This window comes from Girardinichthys multiradiatus, chromosome 12, assembly GCF_021462225.1.
Source record: "Girardinichthys multiradiatus isolate DD_20200921_A chromosome 12, DD_fGirMul_XY1, whole genome shotgun sequence".
NCBI lineage: Eukaryota > Metazoa > Chordata > Actinopteri > Cyprinodontiformes > Goodeidae > Girardinichthys > Girardinichthys multiradiatus.
This window is the reverse complement of record NC_061805.1, coordinates 19,102,493-19,116,728: the sequence shown is the minus strand read 5'-3', so window position 1 is coordinate 19,116,728 and position 14,236 is coordinate 19,102,493. Positions and strand designations below refer to the sequence as shown.

Below are 14,236 nucleotides of genomic sequence, written 5' to 3'. Positions count from 1 at the left end.
TTTACAATACCCGACTATTATCTATAAGAAATAATTAGACTTTCTATCAGCCAGCTCATCAGATTTTGTGTTTTGTTCTAGTATGTTAAGCTTTGTCTCACAAAGCCATAAGCATAGCACCCTTTTAACTCCTTTGAAAACATGAAGTTCGATATGAGCAATGTCTCCCTCTGGTGGTAAACCTTAGTACTGTGTTAAAACATGGGACTTCCTGGTCCTTTCCCAGAGTGTCCCTGTGAAATTTATGCATGTTTCCTTTTGTACCTTTTAGAATTTAATGCAACGATTATGTAAGTTTGAACACATTTATTGACTGTAGACCTTTTATTAGGAGCAACCCAGGTGGGAGGTCGTCATTACTCGCAGTTCCTGGACTGTGTTGGTTTGACGTGGAGGAAAATGCATTTAAAAGCCGAGGATGTTTCTCTGTTTGTGACACGGAACTAACTGCTGACATTTCTCCTTCCTGTCTGCATGTAATTCCTCCAGCTTTTGTTTCACTTTCACTCTTGACAAACTGCGAGCAGAAGACGAAACGGCAAGGTGGAAGAATTGTACCTTTTTTTAAATGATATGTAAATGATCCGTGTTAGAGCTGTAAGATCCTAAAGGTTTTTACTTTGTGTCAAATATGTATTATTTTAATTGTCTTGTGTCCATAAATGAATGGAGCTTTTGTTAAAATCGAAACTGTTGTACTCATTCTTTCCCTGCCATTGTCTGTGCATGTGTTGCAGTTGTTTGATTCTACTGTTTAACTGTGTTAATTTACACTGTAACATAATTATGAATCTAGACTGAATCCTGCATGTTTGCTCATTTTTATTAATATTCAAGGTGAGAGGATTTCCTGTTTTCCTGGCCACCATGTTTCCTCTCCTGCTGGTGCTCGTTGTTTCCATTCCTCTTTCATCTGGAGCTCAGATCCCAAATCAAGGTCAAGTCAAAGATCTCCCTGTGGCCACTAACGGCGAGCCCTTTCCCTGGGACCGCATGAGACTTCCCATAACCATCAGCCCCCTGCACTACGACCTGACCATCCACCCCAACCTCACTACCCTGGACTTCACCGGGGTGGTTCGCATCAGTCTGGATGTGCAAGAGGACACCAGCACCGTTGTTCTCCATGCCAAGCAAATGCACATATCCAATGTGGTGCTCCTGGCCCCTGAGGGCATCAGGCCCCTCCGTGTGTTGGAGTACCCCCGTTTCCATCAGCTTGCTCTGCTTTCAGATTCGGTCCTGACCAAGGGCAGAAAGTACGAGGTCCAGCTGGAGTTTGCTGCAAACTTATCGGACAGTTTTCACGGTTTTTACAAAGGCAGCTACCGCACCAGCAGTGGGGAGGTCCGGTAAGGTCACAAAATATGTTTTTCACCCATCAGTGACACCTCCATTTGACTGATCCCGTTCTTTGGGTTGTCAAAATGAAAATGAATAAATCCCCAAAATTAAAAACAAAAATGATGAATATGCTTTACCATACTCAGGGCCATAGCATCTACGCAGTTTGAGGCGACCTTTGCTCGTGGAGCCTTCCCCTGTTTTGATGAGCCTGCCTTCAAAGCCAACTTCACCATACGGATCATACGAGAGCCTCGTCACATAGCCATTTCCAACATGCCCAAGGTGTGTATAAATACCACAGCTCCTGCCTAATTCAATGACCATCAGAAACAAGAGAGACCATGTAATTATTCCATTTGTATTCAGCCCTCTTTACTCTGATACCCCTAAATAACCATATAGGGTTCACTTGTGTGCCATTTAATCCTGGTTTAATTTGGGACTTACATTTTTGATAAAGGTCATTAGTGAAAAAAGAACACAGCAGGAACACAGCAGACAGGTCAGGAAGAAGGTTTTGGAGTTTAAAGATGGTACGAGTAAGAGTCTGACTGATCAGTTACCTAAACTGACAGGACAGGAGAGCATTAATTACAGAATTGGCCCGGAGGTCATGGTAACTCTAGAGGAGCTGCAGGTCCCCAGCTCGGGAGGGAGAATCCGTTGACAGGTCAGCTGTTAGTTGTGCACTCCACAAATCTGGCCTTTATAGAAGAGTGAGAAAAAAACATTATTAAAAGGAAGCCATAGCAAGTCCCATTTGCAGTTTGACACAATGTAGGGAACACAAAACAAATATGGAAGATGACACCAAAGTGTAGTTTTTTTGGCGTACATGTACAATGCAACGTGTAGTGGTGAACCAACATTGAGCATTATCCTGAACACACCATCCCTGCCGAGACATGTTGTGGCAGCATCATTCTGTGGGCCTGCTTCAGCAGAATTTGACGATGTTAATTACTGAAACTATTGAAAAACAAATAAAAGTTCATTAATTTAATGCTGATCTGCTTAAATTGATGGGCTTACATTTATGTTGGAACAAATACGTTACTAAATAATGGTAAGTTTGATCGGTAGTGCTTTATTGGCGCGGTGTACCTTCTATCATTTTCCTTCCACTTTACAATTATCCACTACTTTGTGTTCATCTATTATGTAAAACTGAAATAAAAAAACATTGAAGTTTGTGTCTGTAACATGACAAAATGTAAAAAGGTCATGTATACATTGGGAAAGCGTCATCCGGACTTCTTTCTATTCGCAGGTTAAAACTGTGGAGCTGCCGGGTGGTTTGCTTGAGGATCACTTCGACACAACTGTAAAAATGAGCACTTACCTGGTGGCCTACATCGTCTCTGACTTCCTGTCTGTGAGCAAAACAACTAATCATGGAGTTAAGGTGAGATTTCACTCTGGGTGCTGGCCAGGCTGTTTTATAACTTCTTGGACATATAAACAATCTCTTATCATTTATTTTGCTTTGATTGCCCTCAGATTTCTGTCTATGCTGTCCCTGAGAAGATTGATCAGACAGCCTTTGCTTTGGATGCTGCAGTGAAGTTGTTAGACTTCTATGATGATTACTTTGATATCCCATATCCACTTCCCAAACAGGGTCAGTGGAAACACATTGTTACCTGGTCTCTCTGTCAAGTTAGGAAACTGCATTTCCTTGTCTCTAGAATATGTTCGTCTTTAGAATGGATTCATGCAGCAATGCAGTATCACAATAGACGCTGAATCTAATTCAGATCGAATTAAACATAAATTTGTCACTAGATGTTTTTGAGGAGCAGCAGGAGAATGTTCCACATTTGATTCATGCTTTATGTTGCTCCCTCCAGACCTGGCTGCTATCCCAGACTTCCAGTCGGGTGCGATGGAGAACTGGGGTCTGACCACTTACAGAGAAACTGGCCTCCTCTTTGATCCTGACAGGTCCTCTGCCTCAGACAAACTGGGCATCACCAAGGTTATTGCCCATGAGCTTGCACATCAGGTACTTGGCTTTACATTGTTTTATTTGCATGTTTGTTCACTTTGAGTCTTTGTTGCTCTTTAAGCAGTTGTAGATGGATGGATATTGTTTTAATCCTTTCACCTGTCCAGTGGTTTGGGAACCTGGTGACGATGGAGTGGTGGAATGACTTGTGGCTCAATGAAGGTTTTGCCAAGTTTATGGAGTTTATTTCCCTCGACATCACCTACCCAGAGCTCCACGTGGTGAGAGTCGAGCATAGAAAACTTACCGCGTCCTTTACCTTCTTCTGTTTCTGGTCCTTCAAGTTAAATTCAGACTATCTTCATGCTGTCTTTAATCTTAGGATGACTTCTTCTTGGGCAAGTGTTTTGAAGCCATGGAGGTAGACTCTCTGACCTCCTCTCACCCAGTCTCTACACCGGTGGAAAACCCCACGCAGATCCAGGAAATGTTTGATGATGTGTCTTATGACAAGGTCAGTGGGATCTATTTACATTGTGATCGTACAGGATATTGGAGCCTTACAACTGAAAATCGGGACAGATTTCATTGAATAGTTCTTTGGTTGTGTGAGTCTAAAGCTTAACCCATTTAATGTGACCAGAACCAAATGATTTCTTGCTTAATTTGGCCTACTCTGTTTTTTCCCAGTCAGTGAATACTTTACCAAGTGAAGAGGATTTGTTTAAAAAGAATTTTTACGACACGTCGAGAAATGTCTGTGGCAAATAAGAGAGCAAAAGAGAGAGCAACACTTTCAAAATAGGAAGGCTTAATGTAGTATTGCAAAGTTGCTTTGTTTTTTCCTCTTGAGATTCCGACCTTTGTCTATCATGTTGGATTTGGAAATGTTGACAGTCATTTGGAAATCTCAAAGATCAGGAAAGGATCCACATTTTCTAGACTCTACACACTGCTGTTTTTGTAATGCTAACTGTGGTAACCATGTTCAATCAATCAATCAATCTAATTTTATTTGTATAGCGCTTTACAACAGTCATTACTGAGCGAAAGTGCTTTCCATTATTGCAAGAATAAAACTACCAGCTAGAATAGAGACAAATAATTTAACAATAAAGTAAAAACATGCAAAAAAAAATAAAATAGAAGTGTCACAATGCTGTTATGTGCACTTCTTAACAAATAATGTTTTTAGCTTAGCTTTAAACAAAGATAAATCATTGATGGTCTGCAATTCGAAAGGAAATGAATTTCACAGCTCTGGCCCAGCTACAGCCAATGAACGTTCACCCACAGTTTGGACTTTGAACTGGGGACTTCCCGAAGATGCTGGTCAGGAAACTCTGACTGGAAAATGTGCTTGTAAAAAGTGGCATCGATAAGAATGTGCAATGCCATTAAAAACTTTAAAAATAAACATGAAAAACTTAAAATCGACTATAAGACATACTGGAAGCCAGTAGAGGGAGTAAGGTAAGGGAGTAATGTGACGGTGTCTCCTAGTGTTAGTCAACAGGTGAGCAGCAGCATTTTGGACCAATTGGAGCCCGTTGAGGGAATCCTGATTTATTCCAACATAAAGTGCATTGCAGTAGTCAATACAGGAGCTGATTAAAGCGTGCATAGCCTTTTAGAGGTCATTTAGACTCAGAAAAGGTTTAACTTTATCCACAAGTCAGAGCCGAAATAAGAGGGCTCTTACAACACAATTAATCTGTTTGTCAAATTTCAAACACTCATCAAACATTACTCCCAAATTCCTTACCTCAGGTCTACACTAAGTAGCCAAAGAACCAAGATCTGAAACAGAATTAGGAAATATTTTAGCCCCAAAACAAAATACATTCTCTTTTACGTTCATTCAGGTTCAGGACATTTTGGGAAAGCCGCTTTCTAATGTCCTTAAAACCATTCAGTATGAACTCAAATGCACTTGTGTTGTTGGGGACAATTGGCAAATAGACCTGTAGATCATCTGCATAAAAATAAAAATAGAGCTGGATGTTGTCTTTGGCTATGACTAAACTCAGTGGTAACATATACAGTGAGAACAGTACAGGTCCCCGAGGCAGACCAGCGGTCAGAGAAACAGTGGAGGATGAGAAGTCATTGAATGTCCTGTCTGTCAAATAGGACTTAAACCACTGGAGGACAGGTCCCCGAAGCCCATCCTGTTGGGACAGACGTGTTATGAGGACTGAATGATCCACAGTATTAAAAGCTGCTGTGAGATTCAGTATCACCAGCAGCAAAGGTTTTTTAGAATCCACTGATAAAAGAATATCATTTTGGACTTTTAATAGGGCAGACTCAGTACTGTGTCGAAATCTAAAACCGGAGTAAAATGTATCTGGAACAGAGTTATGTTCTAAAAATAATTGCAACTGAGTAAACACAACTTGTTTTCAAACTTAATAGATATAAATGATCAGCTTGAAAGGGGTCTAAAAGTAGATTAAACACAAGGACCCAGGTTGGGTTTTTTAAGTAGAGGTCTGATGACAGCATGTTAAAAAGAAACTGGAACTGTCCCAGAACTCTTAATCGCTAATATGAAATGCCAAAGCCAGTTTAAACTTTTAGCTCCATAAACATTTTGTCTACGTTTGTAAAATAATTGGAAAACCCTGTTTTATGGTAACTGCTCTCTTACACAGCAGCGTCCCGGCTCCTCCGCACCGGAGTGCATCACATATTTTCTATGTCTTCTTACTAATGTTGGAAAATAATCAGAACCTGCTAAAATCTGTACTGGCTGGTAAAATCTTGATAAAAACCAGAGATCAAAAATCAGCCACAAAACTCTGGTCGGTGCACCTCTAATTTAAAGACACGTAAAATAACTTCATTAAACAGCATCTGTTTAGTGTAATTAATTTTCCTGCTAACTATGTTTGTGTTTGTTTTCAGGGGGCGTGCATTTTGAACATGCTGCGGGACTTCCTGGGTCCTGAAGCTTTTGAGATCGGCATCATCCGATACCTAAAGCGCTACAGCTACCAGAACACTGTGAACAGCCACCTGTGGGAGAGCCTGACTGATGTGAGTGATAACCGTGTCCCAGTGATTTTTGTCATCATCAGTCAGTCATTTTCTACCATAGTGGGTCGCGGGGGAGCTGGTGCCTATCTCCAGCTGTTTATGGGCAAGAGGCAGGGTACACCCTGGACAGGTCGCCAATCTATCGCAGGGCAACACACAAACAACCAAGCACACACACACCTAAGGGCAATTTAGAGAGACCAATTTACCTAACTGTCATGTTTTTGGACTGTGGGAGGAAGCCGGAGTACCCGGTGAGAACCCGCGCATGCACGGGGAGAACATGCAAACTCCATGCAGAAAGACCCCTGGCTGGGAATTGAACCCAGGACCTTCTTGCTGCAAGGCAACATTGCTACCAACTGCGCCACCGTGCCGCCGTCATCTTAAAGTTCATATCTAAATAAACTTGGTTACTATGTAAATACCACATTCTGGGTTTTATGGATCATCCAGTTGATGAGTTGCACACGGTAGCATGAGTTTTGGTGCTCCATGCAAGTTTAAATGTCAATTTCTTTTTTCTGTATAGAATATAATATGATATTCTTTTAATTGACAGAGCAAGTTTGAAATCAGTGTTACATCACAGCACTATTGTTTACAAACTACACAGACAGAATCAAAAGTACCCATTGTAAGATGAACAGATGATGGCGATCCAAACTGGTTAACGTTCCATGTTTAGTGTTAGGATGTACAAAAGAAGTTCTCGGTTTAACCCTGGATCTTTAACCTAAAGTTTACAGTCTGTTTTTATGATTCAGAGCGTGGTCAGGGTTGGAAGCTGTGTTATTAGCTAATCTCACAATATTGCTATGGTAGAGAGATTAATAAAGTTTTATGACTGGGTGGCCCACAATCAGTTCTGATTTTTCAGCAATGCACAGTATTATGAACTGGCTCAAAGGCCACAACACAAAGTGAGACACATGATGTATAAGAGTTCTAAAATATACATTTATTTAATGCAATCTAAGGTAAAAATCTAAGTTTTCAATATAAAGAGTGAAAGTCGGTGAAATCAGTGGTGTATGGAGTGCATGAATAGAGGATGTATGTGAAAGTGTTTCAATGTGCAATCAAAATAACCCACAAAGAAAAATGTGGCAGCATACCTGTGGAGGAGAGCAGAAACAAGTTAGTTAACACTCAGGGTTTAAACTAGTCTTACCAGGTCCTCAGGTGTCCCACATCAGTAATCTGTGTTGCATATGAAAGGTAAATGCCCGACCTAACCATAAGGGGTTGTGAAATTATCTTAGCTAGACTTTATGGGCCAGGAAAATTCAGCTAAGATTTGAAGGTTAATGGGACTAAAGGTATTATGTGGGGCTATGTGCTCTTTTGGTCCTATTGCAGTATGTGTTTTTTTTGATGTCATCTTTGTTCATGTCAATTTTTATTCTCTGTTAAATGTCAACCAGATCTGCAGCTCAGACGCTTTGAATGAAGGCCGAATGAAACACACAGAATTCTGCTCTAAACACAAACTCCAGTCTGGATCCTCTGTAAGTTTTACAGCTTGGTTCTACAAAGCAATAAATAACAGCAATGAAAAAATCCACCATTATTGGCTCTCCTGGCAAAGTTGTGAAAAAAGCCTGAAAATGAATAATTATGTCATTGCAGTTGCATAATCTCACGCTCAAAAATCCTACCTTTACTTTGAGAATACTTATGCTGTTGGGAGACTGTGTTAAGAAATCTTTTTTTAACAGAATCACCGGTGGCAACATTCTTGGTGCCCCTGCTGTTGTACTTTGTACAACCCCCTTGTTTCTCACAGCTCCAGTTATTGTAAACATTTTAATTATTTATCTGACTGTAGATATGAAAAGTTGCATTTTCATTTAGCCTTTTCTTGACTTATTAAACACATCAATTGACATGTTCTCTTCTTTTTCCCACTTTGAAAAGTGGGTAAGAGCAATGGGCATCTGTGCCACATCATATTCATACCCCTGGGAAACAGGAAATCAAAGATTACTAATTAAAGGTGCCTTGGAGGCTATTCCTTCATATCAGAAACCTTAGTTTTTTGTTATTATTTTATTTTATTTTACGTAAGTTATTTTTAACACTTCATTTCAGCATTCTTGTTACATCATAAAAATGATGTGAATATTACAGTTAAATTAGGGATTTGATGTAATTAATTGGGTATCTAAATGTGATATGTGGCCACCCATTTTTAGAAGTGGTACTCTGATGATGAGCTGGATGTCAGGGCTATCATGGACACCTGGACGCTGCAGGAGGGCTTCCCACTGGTCACTGTAGAGGTCAAAGGTCGGGAGATCAGGCTCAGTCAGGAGAGGTTCCTGAGAACAGACAATCCCTCGCTCACTGAAGGGTAACAGATATGGCACATGTGATTATTAATTATTATCTTGGTGACATTCCCTACTGAAATCACTGTTTAAGACCAACACATTATAGTAATTTCTCTGATTTCTGGTTCTTTATTTAATGGATCTTGATTTCATTGTCATTATGTGGCAGATTCCTGTGGCAGATCCCACTAACGTACATGACCAGTGCCTCCAACACAGTTCACCGTTTCCTCCTCAAGACAAAGACTGGTGAGGATTTTGCTCTGAAATAAGGCTGTTAGACTGCCAAATTCATACATGTCATCCATATGCATAGAACCTTAATCCAGTTAGCTAACCTAATGTTAAGCTTTGGTTGTACTTCTCGCCATTTAGATGTCCTCTACCTGCCAGAGGACGTGGACTGGGTGAAATTTAATGTCAACATGAGTGGCTACTACATGGTCCACTATGCAGGGGAGGGTTGGAACTCCATCATCAAACTGCTGCAGTACAACCACACGGCCATCTCTGGCAACGATCGGGCCAGCCTCATCCAGAACGTCTTCCAGCTGGTCAGGTCTGTCTCATGCTCGAACAATTTAGTGTAGTATTCAGACTATCACAAAACAACAAGCAAAGCTGGTTATATTTTAATCATGCATACATTTCACTTAACAACATTTAGCTAAACTTTGTGGTAAAATAAAGGAAAACGATATGAACATTATAGATTTGACATCAGTGCAGGATAATTTCAATATATAAAGCTTCATCTACGTGTTTCAGTGTTGGGAAGGTGAGGCTGGATACGGCCCTGGAGCTGTCTCTTTATCTTTCCAAAGAGACTGAGATCATGGCTGTGACCCAGGGTTTTGGAGAGCTCGTACCTCTTTACAAATTGATGGAGAAGAGAGACATGACTGTGCTGGAGAACCAGATGAAAGTAAGTCAGCTTTAATAACATGTCTGGAAACAAACTTATCTGGAGCATATCAGCTCTAAAATATTCAACAAAATAAAAATAAAAAAGATCCTCTTTACACCCAACTAAGACTGCACCATGACATTGAAAATCAGCCAGTTTGTGGAGGGTCTCCATAGAGTCTCAGTGGTCTTCTGGGGTCCACCCAGGAACCAGTCCACCCACCCCCCCAGAGTTCCTGAATGTAAAGGAGCCTGATGGCATCAGTGGTTGTTTATCCATGGCGTGTGCCCCCAACGGATCGTCATGGGTTGATCACTAGAGGATTGGATGAGTGCAAATGCTGGCCTCATGCACCAAACCTCATTACAAGGAACTGTACTGGTATCACCCAAGTAACCTAATTTGTTGTACCCTTTCGCATTTTGGCTGCTATGCATGTAGGGCTCACCAATCTGGCTGCAATGCAATGACTACGCTATTAAACAGTAGAGGAAAAAAATCTGTCCCGTTCAGGGCCTTGTTCATAGAGATTGGTATGTGCATCGCTTTCTGTGAGGTAGAGTTCCCAGCTAGACAAATGTGCACACACCTCCAAACTGTGCAGATATGCAGGTTGCTGGATTTTCACCATCAGTCTGAACTGATGGTGGAGGTACAGAAACCTCCCATTTACATAGATGTTTTCCCCACATTCTGCAGAATTCCCCTAAGTGCAGTTACGAATACCTGTGTTAGTAGCAATGTTTTGGATGGCCAAGAAAGCAGCAGAAAAATCAAGCAGCAGAGTGTCGAATGCTTCACACAGAAATTAGGTTTTCCAGATTTGCACTGATCCACTGACGATCAAACGGTCTTGGAGATCCTTGAGATTATATGGCATTCTTAATCCGATGTGAAAAGGGAATAATAGACTGCATGCCTTGTTGAAGTTTTACACACTGTTTATTTTGCCTCAGGGTTATATCGTGGATCTGTTCCGGAATCTGATTGATCGGCAAGAGTGGAGTGACTCCGGTTCGGTGTCTGAGCGAGTTCTGAGGAGTTACCTGCTGTTGTTCGCCTGTGTCAGGAACCATCCTCCCTGCGTAGCCAAAGCCACTCAGCTATTTAACCAGTGGAAGGATTCAGATGGCACCATGAGGTCAGTGCAACCAGCTTTACTTTCAAATTAATTGAGCACCTGTATGGAAAAGATAATCTCTGTCAAAGCATTTTCTTCTGTAGTAAAATCCATCCTACTTCTCGTAGCCTCCCTGTTGACATCACTATGGCTGTGTTTGTGATTGGAGCACGGTCACCAGAGGGGTGGGACTTCCTGTTTGAGAAGTACCGCACTTCTCTGCAGATGTCCGTCAAGAGCCGCATCAAGTCTGCCATGACTGTCACCTATCTGCAGGACAAACTCGAGTGGTAAGCAGCAGATTTTGCAAACTGGAGCACATCAGCAAATGTTAATTAAGGACAAAGGGGAATTTACCGGGCTCTTCCTCAAAATCTTCTCATTGTTTTCCATTTCAAGGATGATGGAGCAGAGTCTGCATGGTGAGGTGATGAAGACCCAGGACCTCCCAGATGTGGTTGTCTCTGTTGGAAGGAACGCTCATGGTTACAAACTGGCCTGGGACTTCCTCCGAGCTAACTGGCACACCCTGATCAAGAAGTCAGTACACTTTACTCTTCATAACTGCTAATTTTTAGCACCCATATTCCTTGAATAAAATAGTTGGCTCTAAGATGAGATTGCACTTTTCTACATTTCTGACATTTTAGGTGAGGTAGGTAGGTATTTTCAGTATTTTTCCTGGCATATTTCTCCTGCTGGTTAAATTAAACAGGCTCTTTACATTTAGACAATAACAGCATATATTTGTTTTATTAAAACAGGTTTGACCTCGGCTCTCACTCTGTATCCTACATGGTGATTGGCGTGACCAACCAGTACTCTACCAGGGAGATGCTTCAAGAGGTAAATATTTATTTCAAGCGATTTTTAGAAAACATTTTAAGTTTTTTTTGTTAATGATAGGATAAACTGTATTTATTTGAACGCATGTTAAAGTACAAATATGTGTCCTTTAGATACGGAGCTTCTTCAACTCGCTGACAGAGGAAACGGGGTCAAAAATGAGGTGCATCCAGCAGACCTATGAGACTATTGAGGATAACATCCGCTGGATGGACACCAACCTTCCTCTGCTACAGGCTTGGCTGAACAAGCACCAACTCAGAAGACCTCATGAAGATTTATAGTCCTGGGGGACTTTTTCTTACCCCTGTTTGAGCCAATTTTGGTTTCTGGACCAGTGTTGGAGCCAAATTAGATTTTTATTAAACCATTTAAGGTGGCTTGGTTGGTTCTTTAAAACTTTGGCAACAGATTCTGCCCGAGTCAAGATTGAAGAGTAGACTAAGAGCCAATACTCTTGGTTCCAAACCAGTACTGGAATCACATTGATGAAAACAGGGTAAGTGTCATTACATTATGTAAGCCGATGCCGGATGTGAGTCGCTCATGCACACAGTTTAAATTGCACTACCTTCCTCCGACCTTAGCAGTTGCAGATATAGAGGAGCTAAATATATTGTCCACTGGTTCCATCTGATGTCAGTCACTGCCTGATGCAAGACTGTCCACTCAGAGAGTACTTTCTGCCCAATGCCAGCAGTCCTTTGAGGTCAAAAGGTCAAAGCTCACCCAGAAAGCTAAAAAGTTTAATCAGTGTTTTATTAAATGTATAAACTATAACAAGTAAAAACTAGGAAAAAAAATAATGAACATGAAATGTTACTAATGGCTACACAGTCCTCCATGGAGCCATTGAGAATATATGCCCATTTATGAGTTACTCACATCAGGCAGATGCTTCCATCTTGTAACGACAAAATTTAAAACGACAAATTAAAAAGCACAGAGTGGGGGCGCCGCCCGTGCCGTAGTGGTAGAGCGCGAGACCCATTTACAGAGGCCTCAGTCCTCGATGCAGCGGTCCCGGGTTGTAGTCCTAACCCCACGGGGCCTATGCTGCATGTCCTCCCTCTCTTTCCGCCCCACTTCCTGTCTGTCTACTTTGGAAAAATAACAAAAATAAAGGCCACTAGTGCTGCAAAAAACAGAAAAAGAAAGAGTGCTGTGGACTCAGTTTATGAATGAGATCATTTTATTCTCAGTGACAACTCCCAAATATTTGCATTAAAAAAATCCTGACTAAAAGACATAGCTCTTGATTTTTGAAAATGTTATTTATTTTCAAATATACTAAAATATCATCCTCAAATACAATAACTTTGTTTTAGACTTCTCTAAAGCACAACCAAACACTTCACAAATGGGAGCTTTTCCCAACTAGCCATGTATACTTGTTTTCTGTAAGGAATAAAAATACTTCATATAAAATTCACCATACTTGAGAAATAACAGTTCTTAACTTAAATAGAGGTAACTTGCTTGGAATATTTAATAAAGTGTTATTTGCCTAAATATTTCAGCTCAGAGTTGCCTGTATTAGTTTCTGAGTGTGTGTTTTGGTATATAAGTGTGTGTTTAGGGTGTAGGGGTTTTGGTGGTGTTCATTTTTAACTGCTGTGAAGTTGTGCTTTTGTAAAGTAAATTTGGCTTTAAGCTGCATTATCACAGCGGAAAGTGACAACATGCTGTGAATAATGCATTGTAAAAAGAAATGCACTGTGCAACAAATTCTTGACAATTTCAATGTATTTTTGTTTTAGCAGAGCGTTTCTCACTTAAGGTACCACACAAAAGAAGTGAAAGGGTGAAGATTGTAGATTTTTTCCTAGAAGAAACCAAAATGAATCTATACTTTTTGTCTTCAGTATACAGAATTAAAATAAAAAAATAAACAAATATTGGAACCAAAATTGACCTAAATACAGAAACATATATATATATAATTTTGTTTGATTACATCACAAAACATTTTTCCATAATTTGCTGAAACTTTCACTATTCAGATCAAGTCAAAACATGGGACTTCATTTGGGTTGTTGATCTTTTTTCAACATTTATGACTTGAGTAAGTGACAAAATATTATGTGGAAAAGGCATTAGGGATTTTTTTTTTTTTATTATTTAAAAGCGGTACTAGGTGAAGTTCTTAGCAGTCATTGTCTTATATGTAGTAGTCTGCTAACATGCTCTCATTTTTAAGAAAGACAGTAAAGTTCAAGTCATCTTAAAAAAATACAGTTCAATTTAGCTTTATAGTGTCATGATTCTGTCATGTGTAAAAAAAATTATTAAATGCAATTTGGAAAGAATAAAGTTTGTGTCATATTCAGTTGTGATTTGTGCTGTCCTCTGCTACTATTTAGTTTATATATATTCAATAGGATTTAAGTCTAGACTTTGTGCATGACATTCAAATCCATGAATATGCTTTGATTGTCGTTTGGCTGCATGTTTAGGGATGTCTTTCTGGTGGAAGTTGAGCCTCCAACCCAGTATCAAGTCCCTCTCTTCCTCTTAACTAGTTGTTTCTCCCTGTATTTAGTATCATCCATCTTTTTATTGTCTCTGATGTGCAGTGTTAGCTTCCTCTGCACATAGTGATTTGCATGCCACCCAAAAACATCATTTTGGTCTCATCTGATCAGAGCACCTTCTTCAATAAGTTGCTGTTTCCCCTACATGTACCCCTA

At 40.3% G+C, this 14,236-nt stretch overlaps 1 protein-coding gene across 3 annotated transcripts; it reads left to right on the top strand.

Annotated features, from left to right (window-relative positions):
* The first annotated feature begins 267 nt into the window (after positions 1–267).
* Positions 268–13,875, top strand: erap1b (endoplasmic reticulum aminopeptidase 1b). Of its 3 annotated transcripts, none has more exons than XM_047382515.1 (19): positions 268–290; positions 838–1,352; positions 1,491–1,629; positions 2,618–2,752; positions 2,848–2,968; positions 3,198–3,352; positions 3,463–3,576; positions 3,678–3,809; positions 6,206–6,337; positions 7,765–7,848; positions 8,536–8,693; positions 8,843–8,922; positions 9,049–9,232; positions 9,442–9,598; positions 10,537–10,721; positions 10,829–10,990; positions 11,100–11,240; positions 11,465–11,546; positions 11,660–13,875. In XM_047382515.1, exons 2-19 carry the CDS (start codon positions 868–870, stop codon positions 11,828–11,830), a joined length of 2,817 nt encoding a protein of 938 aa, XP_047238471.1. In that variant the 5' UTR covers positions 268–290; positions 838–867; the 3' UTR covers positions 11,831–13,875. The 3 variants fall into 3 exon arrangements, with proteins under 3 accessions (XP_047238471.1, XP_047238468.1, XP_047238470.1); XM_047382512.1 differs by lacking the exon at positions 268–290 and adding an exon at positions 310–597; XM_047382514.1 differs by lacking the exon at positions 268–290 and adding an exon at positions 311–543.
* Positions 13,876–14,236: the final 361 nt, after the last annotated feature.

What these genes read in the sequence shown, in the direction of transcription:
- erap1b (XM_047382512.1), top strand. An exon ending in CAACTAATCATGGAGTTAAG is followed by an intron (nt 2,753 to 2,847) that starts GTGAGATTTCAC and finishes GATTGCCCTCAG; the next exon opens with ATTTCTGTCTATGCTGTCCC. An exon ending in CTGCAGGACAAACTCGAGTG is followed by an intron (nt 10,991 to 11,099) that starts GTAAGCAGCAGA and finishes TTCCATTTCAAG; the next exon opens with GATGATGGAGCAGAGTCTGC.